Consider the following 20,474-nt stretch of genomic DNA (forward strand, 5'->3'; position numbering starts at 1 on the left):
CTAAATCAGCACCAATTCCCACAAACGTCTTCCAAAATGTCGTGTAAAGCCTTCCCAGAAGAGTGGAGGACAACGGCAGTGTGGAAAACATCTCCATATCCATGTCCATGGTTTCGGATTGAGATGCTCAGCAAGCACATACTGTGTACGTGTGATGGTCAGGTGTACACACACTTTTATCCATACAGTGTACACTGGATATAAAAAGTTTATAAGCATCGGTGTTGACCTGCGAGAGGAGCTCATAATTACTTACAGTAATGAATGAATTACTAAGTTTGACCAGGAAGCACTGCAAACAACCCACACTGTTTCATCTACTGACAACATCACTCTTCAGTACAGCACAACAGGTTACATGATGACTGAGATAGGAAAAGCTGGAGTAGGGAGTGCTAGGCATAAACAAACACGACAATAATGTGTCAGTGAGAACCTGCAGGTATGGACAGGGAAATCCTTGAATTATGGACTCCTGGACATTAATGACACGTGCACGTGTGCATAAATCGGTCACAGTGGATATCGTACCTGCTGGAAGTTCTCTCCTTCTCCAACAGTTCTCTCCTGGTGGAGTAAAAGGAACCGTTCTCACAGATCTCACCTGGCCAATGAATTTATCCATTCATTCAAAAACCTCCAGCAAAAACACACATCAGCCCACAATAAAGAACCGCGCCGTGTCTTTAATCTTCTACTTTAGTGCTAGATCTGCACAGGGCCATAATATGTTTAATTATTATATTTATCAGCATGCAGATGTTTATTACGTGTTTGTTTACGTCTCTTCATTAACGTTATTTCATTAAATGGAGACTTCTCTATGCACACTGAGGTGAAGAATATACTAGAACATGTTGATGAAATTAAGGGAACAGTCCTCTCCTGCCTCAGGTCTTATTAGACCCATCGTTATCGGGTCGTAGATGTAAATGGAGACTTCTCGATGCACACCGAGGTAAAGACCTCGGAGTGATTACTGACTCCAGTCTTTCATCTGATGCTCATGTAGATAATATTACTAGGATAGTCTTCTTTCATCTCAGTTTCTATCTCATATTGCTAAGATAAGAAATGTATTGTCACTACACGACACTACAGTTACCACAAACAGTGCTGCACTGGAGTCTCCATCAGTGACCAGTGGAGAAGTTCAACACAACAGACTTCCTGTAGAAACTGTAATGAATTTCCTGCTTACACAACTGCACTATTTGAGCATGTAGTATTAGCACATTTACAGAAGGGGTGTATTTATTTATAATCGCACTATCCGGTGTCACCCAGATGAGGACGGTTCCCTTCTGAGTCCGGTTCCTCTCGAGGTTTCTTCCTCATATCGTCTCAGGGAGTTTTTCCTCACCACGTCTCCTCTGGCTGCTCATTAGAGATAAATTCATACATTTAACATCTATATCCTGAGTGTATATATTTCTGTACCGCTGCTCTGGGACAATGTCCACTGTTAAACACGCTGTACACACAACACTGAACTGAACTGAAATTGTTTGGGGTTAATTAGAATAATTTCATTGATGACAGCTGTATGATAAATACTTTTGAGCATGAGCTTGAACGTGATTGGTTCATTCTGAACACGGCTACGTCCCCGATTATAAAAGGGTGTGTACACTTATGCGACCAGATTACTGTAACTTTCATTTGTACTTTTTTTCCCTTTCTTATAAAAAACCTTCCGCTTCTTTTCCATTTAATGTGTACAGGTTGTAATTTGGGAAAAGTTCCATCACAAAAAGCTGCCATTTTAACAGGAGGGGTGTGTAGACTTTTTACATATACTGTAGTGTACGTTCGGCCCGTGGACACGAGGTGCGCATGAGGACATCTTTACACGGATTCAGTGTTTGTGTCATGGTTCTGACTAAATCAGCAGGACTTTCAATTCTGAAGATCCAACATCCCAGCACAAGTTTTGAACATTTATTGAGCATTCACATGTTTAACTGCATAATAACAGCCCAAATTTCATTTTTTTTCAATCACCAGTGCTCAAACCTGCAGCACACCAAACCACCAATCAAATCAAACCAAGAACAGAAACCATTTGGGGAAAAACCCAGAATTTAAATGCATTTCAAAAGCAACATGGCAAAAGCCACATTCTATTTCCTCTAAAAATTTTTCCTATCAACGTTGTCATGATTTGGGGTCGAAAGGGTTTTCTCCTTCAGCTGGAGAAGGTAAGTAGCAAACTCATGCAGCGCTCCGTGGCCTGCGCCGTTCTTGCAGGTGTATTTAGAGGCGATGACCGAGGCAGCAAGAGCTCCTGGAGGAACCCCACTAAAGCCAGCCTTGGATAAACACTCCACATCCTGCAGATCCGTACCTGAGGACAAAGCAGACAGGAACCAGGAGCACTTTTCAGTACTGTGAAAGAAATCTTCCGAAAAAAAGTTCAGGAATGTTTCGAATTGTTTGGAGTCTCACCAAAGAAGGCCACGTCTCTCCACTGCAGGCCTCGCTCCTTCATCAGTCTCTCCGCTTCAGCCTGTTTGTTCTCGACTCTGTAGTGGAGAACACATCCTGCACGCTCAGCCAGCTTTGCAGACAGAACCTCAGACACCGGGTCATTGCTGGAGGAGATCAGGATCACCTGACATGCAGAACCAAAACTATGAGCATATAAAAGAAATAAAGGACGATGTTCTGACGCTACACAAGAGCAGGTAAGTCTCACCTCGATGTTCTCGCTCTGCAGCAGGTGAATGGCACTGAGATCTTGTGTGTTGGTGGACACCAGCTCCTCCCCGGAGACCGACATGTAAATCTGTCCATCGGTCAGACAGCCGGACACGGAGCAGAACAACAACCTAAACACTCTGGACTTATCACGCCCGAAATAACCGAACCTGCCAAAGAGCAGGAAAGAATCATCTGTACAGCGTCTACAAATGATAACGTGCCACGAGTCAAGAAGAACGTCCTGAAATGAAAAATCTAAACTATAATTAATCATTCTCTGTTACTTCCAATCCAAAGTCTTTAAAAAAAAACTCTTTTTTTTCCTGAGAGTGCACTCTAAAAAATAATTCAGGGTCCTTCTAAATATCACAATAATAAAAATCTATACTTAATACAATCTCTTAATATCATGAAGTGATTCTGTGAGCTGGATACAGCGAAATAAATGCCCAAAATTCCAACAGTTCAGTTTGTCTAAAATTCATTTCTATTATTGAAGATTGTTTCACGAAAATAAATTAGCATTTGACCAACAAATTATATTTTTCAGATATCCGTAATATTTTAGGTGGAGTAATTATACTGCTCAGTTATTACTCATTCCACATAAATATTCTTCATCTTTAAGCACAACTTAAGAAATGGAGTAAGTGTACACAAAGAACAATCACAAGAGAGGGAAATCTGCAACGTGTGGCAACAAGCCGGGAAACATGCGGAGAGAACCACCTAATTTCATAATTTATTGCTGTGAGATAAAGCAGCAGGAAAGTCTGCGGTCAATTCTGGAACTGTTTTTAACGATTTCAACTGGCAACTTCAACACCACAGACTTAACATTTAAGACTTTATAACTTTATTATTTTCTAAACTATAAGAAAGTAATTCGAGTGGAAATAAGGACATCATTCTGAGTAACCGTTAGAGCAGGGGTGTGTGATCTTACTCGGAGAGGGTCGGTGTGGGTGCAGGTGTTTATTCCAATCAAGCAGGAGCCACACCTGGTTCCACCTGTTTAATTAGCTGATTTTATCTTTCAGTGGAATCAGGTGTGGCTTCTGCTTGATTGGAATAAACACCTGCACCACACCTGACCTTTCTGAATAAGATCACAGCCCAGCTGTAGAGACTGGTGTGTGTGTGTGTGGGTGTGTGTGTGTGAAAATTCCAGGAGATCAGCAGTTTCCGTTCGGTACCAAGAACCTGTCACGGTTCCAGAGATCACACCGTTTTATTCAGTCTTATGTTTGATGTGATCATTAACCGAAACTCTGGACTTGTCTCTGCGTGTTTGTTATGGACTACGCTGCTGAAATATATTTGGCTGATTAGATTACTGCATGAACGGACAGGTGTACAGGTGTTCCTAATAAAATGGGCAGTGAGTGTAGATGAAAATATTTTACACTGTAGGAACTTTTAGTGTGTTTTTCATCTCCAAACTCGTTCTTGTTAGTCTTTTGAAACACAGTTTCACTGTGAAATTAACGTTTGTTTTTATGTTTAGGGAGGAATTCCTCATTCCTCAGTGGTACTGAATGGTAGTGAATGGTACTGAATGGTACTGAATGGTACTGAATGGTACTGAATGGTAGTGAATGGTAATGAATGGTAATGAATGGTACTGAATGGTAATGAAAGGTACTGAATGGTAGTGAATGGTAATGAAAGGTACTGAATGGTAATGAATGGTACTGAATGGTACTGAATGGCAGTGAATGGTACTGAATGGTTATGAACGGTAATGAAAGGTACTGAATGGTACTGAACAGTAATGAAAGGTACTGAATGGTACTGAATGGTAATGAAAGGTACTGAATGGTAATGAATGGTAATGAATGGTAATGAAAGGTACTGAATGGTAATGAATGGTAATGAATGGTAATGAAAGGTACTGAATGGCAGTGAATGGTACTGAATGGTACTGAATGGTAATGAATGGTAGTGAATGGTAATGAATGGTAATGAAAGGTACTGAATGGTAATGAATGGTAATGAATGGTAGTGAATGGTAGTGAATGGTAGTGAATGGTAATGAATGGTACTGAATGGTAATGAATGGTAGTGAATGGTACTGAATGGTAGTGAATGGTAATGAATGGTAATGAAAGGTACTGAATGGCAGTGAATGGTACTGAATGGTAGTGAATGGTAATGAATGGTAATGAAAGGTACTGAATGGTAGTGAATGGTAATGAATGGTAGTGAATGGTAATGAATGGTAATGAAAGGTACTGAATGGTAGTGAATGGTAATGAATGGTAGTGAATGGTAATGAATGGTAGTGAATGGTAATGAATGGTAGTGAATGGTAATGAAAGGTACTGAATGGTAATGAATGGTAATGAAAGGTACTGAATGGTAATGAATGGTACTGAATGGTAATGAATGGTACTGAATGGTAGTGAATGGTAGTGAATGGTAATGAATGGTAGTGAATGGTAATGAATGGTAATGAAAGGTACTGAATGGCAGTGAATGGTACTGAATGGTAGTGAATGGTAATGAATGGTAATGAAAGGTACTGAATGGTAGTGAATGGTAATGAATGGTAGTGAATGGTAATGAATGGTAGTGAATGGTAATGAAAGGTACTGAATGGTAATGAATGGTAATGAAAGGTACTGAATGGTAATGAATGGTACTGAATGGTAATGAATGGTACTGAATGGTAGTGAATGGTAGTGAATGGTAATGAATGGTAGTGAATGGTACTGAATGGTAATGAATGGTAATGAATGGTAATGAAAGGCAGTGAATGGTACTGAATGGTAGTGAATGGTAATGAAAGGTACTGAATGGTAATGAATGGTAATGAAAGGTACTGAATGGTAATGAATGGTACTGAATGGTAATGAATGGTACTGAATGGTAGTGAATGGTAGTGAATGGTAATGAATGGTAGTGAATGGTACTGAATGGTAATGAATGGTAATGAATGGTAATGAAAGGCAGTGAATGGTACTGAATGGTAGTGAATGGTAGTGAATGGTAATGAATGGTACTGAATGGTAATGAATGGTACTGAATGGTAGTGAATGGTACTGAATGGTAATGAATGGTACTGAACAGTAATGAAAGGTACTGAATGGTACTGAATGGTAATGAAAGGTACTGAATGGTACTGAATGGTAAAGGCTTTCACATGTATAACCCTGATTAAAATGTTCCACCTTTGTGAGCTTTTGTACCTGACCGGATGGGATTTGTAAAGGTATGGATGAAACGTACACGGTGCAGAATAACTCCCTCACATCAGGTTTCGGGGAAAATAAGACAAACGTGTTGCATTTCCTGTGCACTTCCTGACGCGTATGAACTGAAATGACTTCAAATATTTTTGTCCCAGGTTACAGACCAAATATATTTACTTTTTTATTTCTTGAAGACATCAAGGACTTACAGATGTTGGCCTTCACCTGTCAGCCTGGACAGATGTCTATTCCAGTCCTACCTACTGTCCACTACACCAGACGTCTCTCTGCCTTGTCTGGATGGGTGACAAGCACAGAGTTCTCTTCAGAATTAAATATATAGAAACATAAACAGGGATAAAACTAACTGAATACTACAAGAGCAAAGAACTTCCCATCCATCCATCTTCAACCGCTTATCCTTTTCAGGGTCGTGGGGAACCTGGAGCCTATCCCAGGGAGCATCGGGCACAGGGCGGGGTACACCCTGGACAGGGTGCCAGTCCATCGCAGGGCACACACTCACACACCCATTCATACACTACGGACACTTTGGACTCGCCAATCAGCCTACCATGCATGTGTTTGGACTGGGGGAGGAAACCGGAGTACCCGGAGGAAACCCCCGCAGCACGGGGAGAACATGCAAACTCCACACACACAGGGCCACGGTGTGAGGCGAACCCCCGACCCTGGAGGCGTGAGGCGAACGTGAGGCGGTGTGAAGCCCAAAGAACTTCCCTTACTTCAGAAATAAATGTTAACTGCAAAGGGAATCTATTTATACACGATATTCCTCTGTGCTTTAATATCAAGCGTAACATGTCTTTATGAAGTGCTTACTGCGTGAGGTATAGTTTTAACAATCCTGTCATTTACTGACACTAACGTCATCCACACCTGCACGTCCTGACCTCCAGTCAAGTCACTCTGTTTCTGACTTTTACATACAATTACAATCTGCCTTTAAATTTAGTAAGATTTCTACACAATGATTTCACTTAAGATGAGACGAGATGAAGTTTACTGATCCTGAAGGACAGTCCTGAAAGCAACTCGCCCTCTGGAGGAACACTGAGGACGAATTTCTGAGCTTTGATGATTTATAGACAGCGAATGAATCGTGCAGTAAAGTATCAGCGGTACTGATACCGTTTTCGTCCCTACCTGAGGACTCGTTCAGCTGCTACGGGCCAGTCGATGTCCACGTCGATATCCACACTGTGCTCAGGAAGCATCTCGTAGTAGGCGATTCTGCCAGCCTTCGAGTCATACGGAGAAGGAGAACATGTTGTAACTACGACTCAGACTGCACCAACCTTTCATCGGGAAAGTTTATCTATCATTATCATCATCATCATTATTATTATTATTATTATTATTATCATCATTATTATAATTTGCACTAAACTTTAAACTTTTAAAATAATCAGTACTGGATTTACGACATTGTTTATCCTTTATCTTAAACTTAGATTTAATTCCAGATTAGATGAAGTGGTTTAAACTTACCAGGATAAAAACAGAGGAATGGAGGAAAGCACTGTGCTGAACTCAATTATAAACATGAAGCTTTAAATCAGATCTTAAGTTTATATTATAATTATCATTCTGAAAAATCATAATAAAACTTAGATAAGTAAATCTTGATGAACTGTTTAATCCTTCTTGGTGCAGTCCAACCCTGTGATGTGATCTATACGGAGTTTTATTAATGTATAAAGTAAGACTTCAGTTCAGTGTCACTCCTGGACATAATGACACGTGCACGTGTGGATAAATCAGTCATGTGGATATCGTACCTGCTGAAAGCCCTTCTCCAACAGTTCTCTCCTGGTGAAATAAAAGGAACCGTTCTCACAGATCTCGCCTGGCCAGTCCTGACGGCGTGGTCTCCTGGAGGGGTCCAGGTTCAGAGGAACGGGGTTCTTACCTTCTAGAACAGGATTATAAACACAGAATTACTTACATGTGCAGAATGTGCCCTTTAAGCTGGGGCAAAAACCGCTGCTAAGACCCCCTTTGATCTCCGCCCAAAATACAGTACATGAACATGTCGCACTTATTAATGTACAGATGATCTAGAGATTTTAGTTCATGTATTCCCTCCTGAATGAAACTCCTCCGTCGTCATACCTTCTCTCTTCACCTCCGTCCAGCGGAACTGATGTCGGCGCACCACGGCAAACACCGAGTCATATCCCTCCTCCGTGATCATCTCTAACGCCTCTTTAATGTGGTAAGGGTGCAGACATGGAGAAGTGGCCTGGATGTGACAAATGATGTCCACCTCTGCAACACGGATGAAGGAAGAGTGTGTTCAGGAAACGTGCAACATCTGGAGTCCTACTCGAACTGAGTCATGAGAATATCACTGGTTATTATCGGGGGTTGTGTAGGGTTGTGTAGCGTTGTGTAGGGTTGTGTAGCATTGTGTAGCATTGTGTAACATTGTGTAGGGTTGTGTAGCGTTGTGTAGTGTTGTGTAGCGTTGTGTAGGGTTGTGTAGCATTGTGTAGCATTGTGTAACATTGTGTAGCGTTGTGTAGCGTTGTGTAGGGTTGTGTAGGGTTGTGTAGGGTTGTGTAGCATTGTGTAACATTGTGTAGTGTTGTGTAGCGTTGTGTAGCGTTGTGTAGGGTTGTGTAGGGTTGTGTAGCATTATGTAACATTGTGTAGTGTTGTGTAGCGTTGTGTAGGGTTGTGTAGGGTTGTGTAGCATTGTGTAACATTGTGTAGGGTTGTGTAGCGTTGTGTAGTGTTGTGTAGCGTTGTGTAGGGTTGTGTAGCATTGTGTAGCATTGTGTAACATTGTGTAGCGTTGTGTAGCGTTGTGTAGGGTTGTGTAGGGTTGTGTAGGGTTGTGTAGCATTGTGTAACATTGTGTAGTGTTGTGTAGCGTTGTGTAGCGTTGTGTAGGGTTGTGTAGGGTTGTGTAGGGTTGTGTAGCATTGTGTAGTGTTGTGTAGCGTTGTGTAGGGTTGTGTAGGGTTGTGTAGGGTTGTGTAGCATTGTGTAACATTGTGTAGGGTTGTGTAGCGTTGTGTAGTGTTGTGTAGCGTTGTGTAGGGTTGTGTAGGGTTGTGTAGGGTTGTGTAGCATTGTGTAACATTGTGTAGGGTTGTGTAGCATTGTGTAACATTGTGTAGGGTTGTGTAGCGTTGTGTAGTGTTGTGTAGCGTTGTGTAGGGTTGTGTAGCATTGTGTAGCATTGTGTAACATTGTGTAGCGTTGTGTAGCGTTGTGTAGGGTTGTGTAGGGTTGTGTAGGGTTGTGTAGCATTGTGTAACATTGTGTAGTGTTGTGTAGCGTTGTGTAGCGTTGTGTAGGGTTGTGTAGGGTTGTGTAGCATTGTGTAGTGTTGTGTAGCGTTGTGTAGGGTTGTGTAGGGTTGTGTAGGGTTGTGTAGCATTGTGTAACATTGTGTAGGGTTGTGTAGCGTTGTGTAGTGTTGTGTAGCGTTGTGTAGGGTTGTGTAGGGTTGTGTAGGGTTGTGTAGCATTGTGTAACATTGTGTAGGGTTGTGTAGCGTTGTGTAGTGTTGTGTAGCGTTGTGTAGGGTTGTGTAGGGTTGTGTAGGGTTGTGTAGCATTGTGTAACATTGTGTAGGGTTGTGTAGCGTTGTGTAGCGTTGTGTAGGGTTGTGTAGGGTTGTGTAGCATTGTGTAACATTGTGTAGCGTTGTGTAGCGTTGTGTAGCGTTGTGTAGGGATGTGTAGCGTTGTATAGCATTGTGTAGCGTTGTGTGCTGTCCCACTACTTAAGGCATCATCATGCGCGCATGCGTCAGAGTAAGCTGGTGTGATTTTAAATAAAGTGCAGGTCGCGTCTCTCCCTGAGAGGAACGGCGTACGCGAGTGAGCTCGGTGTCCCGGTACGAGCACCGCGTCCCTCTAACACCACAGACTGCTTTTCCTCACTGATTTCAGGAGAGAGAGAAAAACGAGAGGCTTTTTCTCTTTCCCTAGAATTGTTTCTGATTGTTTTGCACTTCACTGTTATACGGTGTAATTTCACACTGAGGCGGAAACGGCTCTGACATGATTTATCAGGGGTGTGTAAACTTTTTTTCATCCACTGTGTGTGAGAACAGGAACTTGAACTGAATTATGGTTGTTGGTCGGTTTCAGGTATCTGTCAGTATTGTGCACAGCGCTTCACTCAGCAGTCGCCTGTCTGTGGAGTTACTGATAAGATACACAACTGAGTTTCTGTCATTTCAACAGAGCTGTGAGTTAATTACTGACAGAAGTGTAATCATCAACCTCAATAAAGCTCGTATCTCATACACAATCTACATGTGGTGATGGGTCTCACTCGTGTTGCATCGCTGGAAGAGAGGACTGTGTACCACTGCCACGTCGTCATGATCGGCTCTAAATCATGTTCCCGGTGTGTTTCTGTTTTTATTGGTCACAGACAGGTGACATGTGATCATGTGATCATGCGTGTACCTGGCCTCAGTCTGATGAACTCGCGGATGGTGTCGAGTGAACTGGAGGAATCTTTGGACACCTCAGGACTCCGGCGAATCACCCGAGCGCCCCAGAGTTTGGCAATGCACTCAATCTCATCGTGGTCTGTGGACACCCAGACGCTGAGAACGAGAGAACACGTCACACGTCTCACACGTCACATGTCTCACAGGCCACACACACGTCTCACACACGTCTCACACGTCTCACATGTTACACGTCTAACAGGCCACACACGTCTCACACACGTTTCACATGTTACATGTCTCATAGGCCACACACGTCTCACACACGTCTCACATGTTACATGTCTCATAGGCCACACACGTCTCACACACGTCTCACATGTTACATGTCTCATAGGCCACACACGTCTCACACACGTCTCACATGTTACATGTCTCACAGGCCACACACATCTCACACACGTCTCACATGTTACATGTCTCACAGGCCACACACGTCTCACACACGTCTCACATGTTACATGTCTCACAGGCCACACACGTCTCACACACATCTCACATGTTACATGTCTCACAGGCCACACACGTCTCACACACATCTCACATGTTACATGTCTCACAGGCCACACACATCTCACACACATCTCACATTACATGTCTCACAGGCCACACACATCTCACACACGTCTCACACACGTCTCACACACGTCTCATATGTAATTAATTTAGATTATTTAATTGCTTGATAATCTAATCAACTACAATCCAGCAGACAAAAGACATTTAATATATATATATAAACAATTTGTGTGGTTTTATTGAGTTTTTGGTTGTTATTATCAAATGCACTTGCGGATCATTTTTATGCATTTTAAACTGAGTGTCGGATTTAATGCTCCCGTCAGGTGCACCTGCTCCTCTCTACCTGCTCCTCTCCACCTGCTCCTCTCCTCTCCACCTGCTCCTCTCCACCTGCTCCTCTCCTCTCCACCTGCTCCTCTCCACCTGCTCCTCTCCTCTCCACCTGCTCCTCTCCACCTGCTCCTCTCCTCTCCACCTGCTCCTCTCCTCTCCACCTGCTCCTCTCCACCTGCTCCTCTCCTCTCCACCTGCTCCTCTCCACCTGCTCCTCTCCTCTCCACCTGCTCCTCTCCTCTCCACCTGCTCCTCTCCACCTGCTCCTCTCCTCTCCACCTGCTCCTCTCCACCTGCTCCTCTCCTCTCCACCTGCTCCTCTCCACCTGCTCCTCTCCTCTCCACCTGCTCCTCTCCACCTGCTCCTCTCCACCTGCTCCTCTCCTCTCCACCTGCTCCTCTCCTCTCCACCTGCTCCTCTCCACCTGCTCCTCTCCACCTGCCCCCTCAGTACCTCTTATAGTGCAAATCTCTTTTATAGCACAGATATAGTGTCTGATGAGATTAGATCTCTCGCTCAAGTTCGCACTGGCCTGAAAAACTCACACTTTACATCTTTCACCTTTTCCTGGAGGAGTAAAAGCTATTCGTGGAAGAGAGATTTCTGATGAAACGTGTTTCAGATCTTTAATACCTGTCGAGAAGCTCACAGTCCAGCGCTGCTCGGATCACCCAGCCGATGAGAGGAACTCCAGCCAGGACCTTGACGTTCTTCAGGGGGATCCCTTTGCTCCCTCCTCTGGCCAGAATTAACGCCGCTTTGTGCGGATTTCTTTCCTCTTTCGGAGAGATTTCTCTCTGGCTGTCTGCTGCCTCCATGTCTCTCTGCACCGCTGACAGTGTGGTTCATCCACTCAGAACTCCAGCACGCAGTGCAAAGACACGCCCTTTAACTGCGTCTCGTGCCTTCACCTGTTTCATCCGCAACAAAAGTCTGTTCTGGAACATTCTGGGAAAAGATTCCGCTTTCTGCTTCATAAAACAGCAGCTGCTGTGGCTTTGTGTGTCTTTTTCCCGCCATCTGTAAAACACAGGCATTTAATTCGTTTCATGTTGTGTTAAAACGGGAAAGGGAGAAGGAAAAAACTCAGCGTTTAATTCATCTAGATTATAGACTTCTGTATAAACTCGCGCGCGCGGTCATTACCGATTTAAACATTTCCGCGCGTGAGCGTTACCGAAAGGCTGCGTGCGTAAATTAATTAATCACCTGCTTTTAAAAAAGGGAAAATAAAATACAGGCAATTCACGTGAGTGTTTTTTAAGCGTGAAATATAACGTGTCTAAATCGTGTGATTATTCACTTGTGAAGTTTGTGTGTCTTTTCTGTGAGGAGGGTGTCATATTTTATTATTTATTATTATTTATAATTATAGCCTGATATATTTCTTATGCACTCCTGGGGAGAAAAAAAAAAAGAGCCAAGCCCAAAAATGGCAAAATAATAAACTCATTGCTCATTTCTAACCAATGATTTGTTGTTAAAATCATTAAAAGCTTAATATTTTGACATTTTGGGCTTGGTCCATTTAAAAAAAATTCCCCAGGAGTGTTTTATATATATAGTGTATTATATTATTATTAGTAGTAATATTAGACCTAGAATCTGATTAAATTATTGCATGGGTATAATTGGGGAAATATTTGAATCGGAATGCTGTACATGTCAGATCATTGCGGTTCGATTGGACTCTTCTGAATATGAATCTGAATCTTTAAAAAAAAAAAATCTCACGTGTATTGCATGTATTTTATTTTCCCTTTTTTAAAAGCACGTGATTAATTAATTTACGCACGCAGCCTTTCGGTAACGCTCACGCGCGGAAATGTATAAATCGGTAATGACCGCGCGCGAGTTTATACAGAAGTCTATAATCTAGATTAATTAAACGTTGAGTTTTGTTTTGGGGTTTTTTTGTTTGTTTGTTTTTTTGCCTTTTCCCGTTTCCGGTGTATTTTGCGACATTATGGTTGCGCTTTTACCCGCTGCTCCGAGTGGACTTTAACCTGCGCAATAAAACCCTATTCCGACAAATTCATACAAAACTACTCAAATCATCAATGTTCACTTTTATTTCTTAGCTTGTTTGTTTGATTGTTTGTTTGTTTGTTTGTGTCGGGTCATGCAATCCGAAACTGTCCAAAAGTGAGTGTGAAGTGTTTACACGAGATGAAAAGCATCACGGGTTTCATTCCTGTCCTTTACAATAATCAGAATCGGGTTTTAAAAAAGAATCGCAGCACAAAAACCAGAATGAAACTGTAGAGTGAACTCTCTCTCTCTCTCTCTCTCTCTCTCTCTCTCTCTCTCTCTCTCTCTCTCACACACACACACACACACACACACTTTAAATAACGTTAACTTTGCGATGCTTTTAGGAATCTCAGCTGATATTTGTTAAAAGTCCCGGTGCACGGGTCAGATGTACGAACACTGAGCGCTGATGGAGGAGGTGATGCTGCGGCTGTTATGTGGAGACACACCAGAGAGTTATTTGTCTCTGCATCTGGTGAATTGTTCACTAATAGACCTATTCAAAAGTATAGCTCACTTTCGGTATATACCGGGATGAGTGACGTGTCCATTGTCCCTGAAACATGCCACCGATCCGGTATGGAGGAGGAGGAGGAGGAGGAGGAGGATCATTGTGAAGAGTATAAATTGGCCCCTGACCTTCATGCAAGCCTCTTCAGATACTGCTGCTCCTGAGAACATCGTAAAGAAAAGACGCGCAAATTATCTACAGATACAGGGTTAGAACTGGACAGAAGATGCCTCTCGAGTTTGAACTTTGTCCAGGAAGAAGGATCGGGGGGTCAAACCCCTGTTTCATCATCGCAGAGATCGGTCAGAATCATCAAGGAGACATTGACATTGCCAAGAAAATGATTCGCATGGCTAAGGTACTGCAGGTCCAGAACATTACTATTATTATTAATATTATTATATCAGACCTGTTAACTTTTATTATTAAACACACGCACAACAATTTGTGAAAATATCAGAAAAGGCATAACTATAATTTCATCAATATATTCTAGGAGAAAAAAATTGTAAAAATATGTGGAATCTGCAAACACGCTTATAATAATCATAATAATAATAATAATAATAATAATAATAATAATAATAATAATAAGTAGAAGAAGAAGAAGTTAATCTGCCGTGTGACTAAATAATAATAAATAAGATGGTGCATTCATTAAATAATAAATAGAAAAAGATATGTTTATCTGATAAACCAAGAAACTGTAAGAAGCTGCTTTCTCAAAAAATAAAAAATAAAAACCTTCATGCCTAACTGTATCCGGAAATGCATCATTTAATTTCAACACAACGCATTCATCACAAATAACAGAACCAAAGTCATGCCTTATTTCTCTCTCACACTTACACATCAGACGCTTTTCCTCAGAACATCAGACCTCGCCGTGCAGACTCTCCTCTCCAGCCCCAGGAGAAGAACAGCACAAGCCCATTTCACACGAGTCGATCATTAGCTCATTTTATACCCCTCCGTCTCCCTCACTGCGCATGTCACTCACACACTGAGTGTCGGATCATTACATTAGATCAGACGATGACCTCTCACCATCCTCCTCCTCCTCCTCCTCCTCCTGCAGAGCTGTGGTGCAGACTGCGTGAAATTCCAGAAGAGTGAGCTCGAGCACAGGTTCGCCAAGCGCGCGCTCGAGCGTTCCTACTCCTCTCCTCACGCGTGGGGGGCCACATACGGGGACCACAAGCGCCACCTGGAGTTCAGTCATGCGCAGTACAGAGAACTGCAGAGCTTCGCTCATGAAGTGGGCATTTTCTTCACCGCCTCCGGGATGGATGAGGTGAGCGGGGCGGGGGGGGGGGGGACTTCAAAAATGTGTTCCGTTAAAGTTACAAATTAATTTATAAAAATGTCATCAGTAATGTAATCCAAGTATCACAATATGAAAGGAATGTAATCTGATTATTTTTGGATTACTTCAAGGTCACATATGCAAATAAAGTCAAGAGAAAAGCAATATGATCTAAAATACATTTATTTAGAGCTTATTTCAGAGCTTAAACATGTGCAAAGTTTGGATTTGTTTCATAAAATAAATAAACAAATAAAAGACCTCTGTCCCTTATGACGGTAACATTACATCACAAAAGCTAGCTTCTGGTTTTCTGAAAAGAGGACACCTTTTTGTGTCGTAACAGAGTTCAGAACAGTGTTGCTATGAATGCAGACTTTAATACACTGAAAAAGACACACTATTAGCATCACATAAATAAATATAAATTCCTACTTTCTTTTGAATGTTCATGGAATAAAACATAATATCAGATGCTGCGAGTGAACCTTCTGCCATCATTTACACATTCGAATGGCCGTGTAATACGAAGCAACGCGATAAGATTAAATTAAACATGACCTTATATGGTCATGGGCGTCGTCTCGACTCGGAACAGCTTCATTCGCTGCTATTGTGGAGTAACTGTTTAACACCGAACACAACATCGCTTCAGCTTCACGCGCTCGCTGAGAGGAGGGTAACGGTCCAGAGGCAGGAATTTGGACAATAGTTGCTGCGAGCCTTTTATAATCGACCAATCGGTGTGCGAGGAGGCGGGGCTTACAGAGAGGGTTAAAGCAATGCACACACACGCACACATCATGCAGTATTAGACCATAAACACATCATAATGAAACTAAAGCACAATCCCGGACATTTTCTCAAATTTAGAAGCTTTTTTAAGGTCTGAAAAAGAGGACATGTTCCGGGGAAAAGAGGACGCACAAAAACAAAAACATTTCAGAGAACAATTTGTGTTTCTACCAAATTAACTTTGTGCAAAATGTATTAGCGCTGCACCAGGAGGTTCTCACGTGAGCCACGACTGATTGTATTGTGTTCTAGCAAAAGATTCATTTCTTCGGTTTTAAATGAATAAAATCCTGATCCTGTAATCCTGATAGTATTCCCTTTTTTTACTAAATGCAGCTGTAATCTGATGAGTTTGTTTTTTGACGTCACTGTAACGGATTACGGTCACCAGTGTTTTATATCCTGATTACGTAACGCCGTTACATGTACTCCATCACGCCCCACGCCTGGAGGTGAGTGAGGCCAGAGCTCGAGCTGAAAGCATCAAGTGAGACAGGATCAATCCTAAATACTGTGGTGTCAGTCTAATGATAAGATGATTTAGATCTTTTACCTTTAATGCTCAGGGTATAAGTGTTTCTCCCTGATCATTTCTCTCACAGATGGCTGTAGAGTTTCTGCATGAAATCAACGTCCCCTTCTTCAAAGTCGCCTCAGCCGACACCAACAACCTTCCCTACCTGGAGAAGACTGCCAAGAAAGGTGGCTCCTCTTTTTAAGTAACGTGAGACCTAGAAATGTGTACAGATTTTGTAGATTTTGTACATCTGTACTAACGTTGTACGGGACTGAGATGTTCTCACTCATGTCCTCAGGTCGTCCCATGGTGATCTCCAGTGGTATGCAGTCGATGGAGATCATGCGCAATGTTTATCAGACGGTGAAGAAGCACAACTCAGCGTTCACCTTCCTGCAGTGCACCAGCGCGTATCCTCTCCCCATGGAGCACGTCAACCTGCGCATCATCACCGTGAGGCTCTCTCAGTCCGGGACACCGGTCCATTTTAGCACAAAAATGATCATCTGTAAATGACATCTATACTGTGAATGGGTTCCTCAAGGGTTCTTCTGGTTTCAGAAAAAGGTCATTAATAAAGGTATAACCTTTAACCATCCAAAGAACCCTAGAAGAACCCTTCAGCAGAGGGTTTCACAGAGGGTTGTTTTAGGAAAGAAAGAACAGAAATATCTCACCTCTTCAACAAGTACAACAACAACCTCTACCCCGTATTCTGTTAAAGAAGTTTTACTGCTTTATTAGATGTTTTATTTAACCTTTTAACGGGGTTATGGATGTTAAAGTTTCAGACATCACCGCACCACTCTCTCCTCCTGTCAAGATCAATATACGCTACTGTCCAAATGTTTGGAATCACTCCGAAAATGTCATATTTTTAAAGGAAAAGTCGTACTTTTATCCATCAGACAAGCTGAATAGAAAATATCGTCAAAACACTGACGAGGTTAGAAATAACCATTTAGTCACAATTTAGTGCTTCAAACTTCAAACAAAAATATTTGCAGAATTTACAGCCTTGAAGATGTTCAGCATTCCGTCAGTTAATTGAAGAAATCTGCATTGGTTTCACTCCACGCTTCCTGAAGCACCTCCCGGAAGCTGGACTGGTCTGATGGCCGTCCGGTAAAACTTCTCCTACATCTCAGTGTGATTCAGTGATTTCGCTGACCAGTCCATTACAGACAGAATTCTCGCTCGCCGCTTCTGCCATAAATAGGTTTTGCATCATTTTTGGAGCAGTGTTTGGGTCATTTTCCTGTTAAAAGATGAAACGCTCCAATCTAGCGCCATCCAGAGGGTACAGCATGACATTGCAGAATGGAGTGACAGCCTTAAATTAGTCTGTCCATAACACTTTTTTTTCCAATCATCCTCCGTCCGGTGTTTACGGCCGAGTCACGGCATCAGGTTTTTGAAAGTCTGCCTAGAAGACCAGCATCTCGGAGTCGCTTCTTCACAGCTGAAGATGAGACTGGTGTCTTGTGGGTAATATTTAACAAAGCTGCTAGCTGAGGGCTCGTGAGGCGTCTGTTCCTCAAACTAGAGACTCTGATGTACTGATCCTCCTGCACAGTTGTGTACCGGAGCCTCACATTTCTCTTTATGTCCTGTGAAGGGAGTAGTTAGTAATACACACCTCTGTAAGATATTGTCATGTCTTCATTTCTTTCTGAGTGATTCTACACATTTCACTGGTAGTGTATGAAAAACAACCGTCTCTGATCTGATGTTAATTCTCATCTCTCCGTGCAGGAATTCCAGAAGGAATTCCCAGATATCCCAATCGGTTACTCTGGACACGAGGCAGGCATCAGCGTGTCCGTGGCTGCTGTAGCTCTGGGTGCAAAGGTCGTGGAACGGCACGTGACCTTGGACAAAAGCTGGAAAGGCAGCGACCACGCGGCGTCACTGGAGCCGGCCGAGCTGGCGGCGCTGGTACGGGAGATTCGGGTGGTGGAGGTGGCGCTGGGATCTCCAGTGAAGCAGATGCTTCCCTGCGAATCCTCCTGCCACAGCAAGGTCAGAAACTTTTAAAGAGAAAGTTCCACAGAGTACAGTATACTAAATTTACACTCCTGAATCCCATCTCTGTCTTTCTCCACAAAGCTTTCGCATGAAACTCTTCTGTCTGTCCTGAACCACTTAGTTCAGAAATCACCAGACATCTCAGACACCATGCTCTCCTGAGAACTTCAGCCCAACTTCTCTCCACTTTTTACAGTCCCATAATCACACAGTTAGTTGATCTGCCTTCACAGTATCGTCGACATGTTCATGCAATCCAGCGTGTTCTACCACTCTACCTGCTCTCTACACACTTTGCATCCCACATGGGTTCTGAATGAAAATATATTCAAATGTTTATAAATGGAAACTCATCTTTTTCTGGTTTCAGCTGGGAAAGTCGGTGGTGGCGAAGAAGGCGGTGAAGAAAGGCACAGAATTAACCCTGGACATGCTGGGGGTGAAGGTGGCAGAACCGCAAGGCATCCCGCCGGAAAAGATCTTCAAACTGGTGGGAAAGAAAATCACCGAGGACGTGGAGGAAGACGACACCATCACAAACGACATGATCAAATACTGATTCCTTCATTTACATTTATACATCTGTGTTTCGTTTCAGATATTTTTACTGTGGGCAGCTGTGGGGTTTGGAAAAATGTTTTATTTTTAAACATCTGGAAAATATTTAAGGGTGTGTAAGGGAATGTCTGTGTGTGTGAGGGCGTGAAGATCAAGTTGTGTTTTTTTTCTTGGTCGACAAGTAAGGTTTCTGATTCTGATTATTCCTCTTCCTCAGTGCTGGGTTACCAGTTACCAGTTACCAGTTACCAGTCTAACGTTTACTTTACTTCTTAAACACAACACGGAGTTTTTATTGTTTCACTGATTGCTGAATAGATTTTTCATATATTGATATATTTGTATGTAATGTGGGCATATATTTATGTGCTTTGAATTATCAAATCAAATCAAATAAACAATATTCACTTTAAAATGCTTGTATCTTCTGTATTTACAGTGCTGTGCATAAGTATTCACCCCTTGAACTTTTCCACATTTTGTGGTGTTGCAATCTGAAACCTGGACGTTCTGATGAACTGAAATCCACTTCATTTCAATTGAGCGTCATAAATCTACACAAAATATCCAGTAATACTGAACTCAGCAATATATATATATATATATATATATATATATATATATATATATATACATACAGTATCTCACAAAAGTGAGTGCACCCCTCACATGTTTGTAAATATCTGATTATATCTTTTCATGTGACAGCACTGAAGAAATGACACTGTGCTACAATGTAAAGTAGTGAGTGTACAGCTTGTGTAACAGTGTCAATTTACTGTCCCCTCAAAATAACTCAACACACAGCCATTAATGTCTAAACCGCTGGCAACAAAAGTGAGTACACCCCTAAGTGAAAATGTCCAAATTGGGCCCAGTGTCAATATTTTCAATTCAATTCAATTCAATTCAATTGTATTTGTATAGCGCTTTTTACAATAGACATTGTCTCAAAGCAGCTTTACAGAAATATCAACACGGTATACAGATATTAAAGGTGCGAATTTATCCCAACTGAGCAAGCCACTGAGTGGCGACGGTGGCAAGGAAAAACTCCCTAAGATGTTTTAAGAGGAAGAAACCTTGAGAGGAACCCGACTCAGAAGGGAACCCATCCTCATCTGGGTCACAACAGATAGTGTGAAAAAGTTCATTATGGATTTATATGAAGTCTGTATGGCCTTAGGAGCAGCCGTAGTCCAGCAGTCTGGAATTGGAGAAGATTTGAGCTCCATCCAGAGGCAGAAAGGATCTGGATCTCTAGTATCTCCATAAATTCGTGTGGGGCTCGGCGAAAGGAGAGAGGGAGAAAAAAGATTATTATGACTGCGAAGTAGTAGAACAGAATCTAGTCAGGGTAGGCTTGAGTAAACAAATACGTTTTAAGCCTAGACTTAAACACTGAGACTGTGTCTGAGTCCCGAACACTAATAGGAAGACTGTTCCATAACTGTGGGGACATCATTTTGAG

At 42.3% G+C, this 20,474-nt stretch overlaps 2 protein-coding genes across 3 annotated transcripts; one reads left to right on the forward strand and one right to left on the reverse strand.

Moving 5' to 3' along the window:
* Positions 1-1,926: 1,926 nt before the first annotated feature.
* LOC128603811 (N-acylneuraminate cytidylyltransferase B) lies at positions 1,927-15,029 on the reverse strand. Of its 2 annotated transcripts, XM_053618516.1 has the most exons (10): positions 14,649-15,029; positions 13,806-13,959; positions 11,888-12,274; positions 10,352-10,494; positions 8,034-8,189; positions 7,700-7,833; positions 7,065-7,159; positions 2,699-2,870; positions 2,449-2,614; positions 1,927-2,347 (listed from the first exon to the last, which is right to left on the reverse strand). In XM_053618516.1, the coding sequence occupies exons 3-10, from the start codon at positions 12,070-12,072 to the stop codon at positions 2,133-2,135; spliced, it is 1,266 nt and encodes a 421-aa protein (XP_053474491.1). In that variant the 5' UTR covers positions 12,073-12,274; positions 13,806-13,959; positions 14,649-15,029; the 3' UTR covers positions 1,927-2,132. The 2 variants fall into 2 exon arrangements, with proteins under 2 accessions (XP_053474491.1, XP_053474492.1); XM_053618517.1 differs by lacking the exon at positions 14,649-15,029 and having other exon boundaries at positions 7,700-7,830; positions 13,806-13,930.
* On the forward strand, positions 14,026-19,525 carry LOC128603812 (sialic acid synthase-like). The gene is made up of 6 exons (XM_053618518.1): positions 14,026-14,157; positions 14,878-15,093; positions 16,503-16,602; positions 16,716-16,870; positions 18,173-18,439; positions 18,816-19,525. The coding sequence occupies exons 1-6, from the start codon at positions 14,026-14,028 to the stop codon at positions 19,002-19,004; spliced, it is 1,059 nt and encodes a 352-aa protein (XP_053474493.1). The 3' UTR covers positions 19,005-19,525.
* The last annotated feature ends 949 nt before the right edge of the window (positions 19,526-20,474 follow it).

Source organism: Ictalurus furcatus, chromosome 28, assembly GCF_023375685.1.
Source record: "Ictalurus furcatus strain D&B chromosome 28, Billie_1.0, whole genome shotgun sequence".
NCBI lineage: Eukaryota > Metazoa > Chordata > Actinopteri > Siluriformes > Ictaluridae > Ictalurus > Ictalurus furcatus.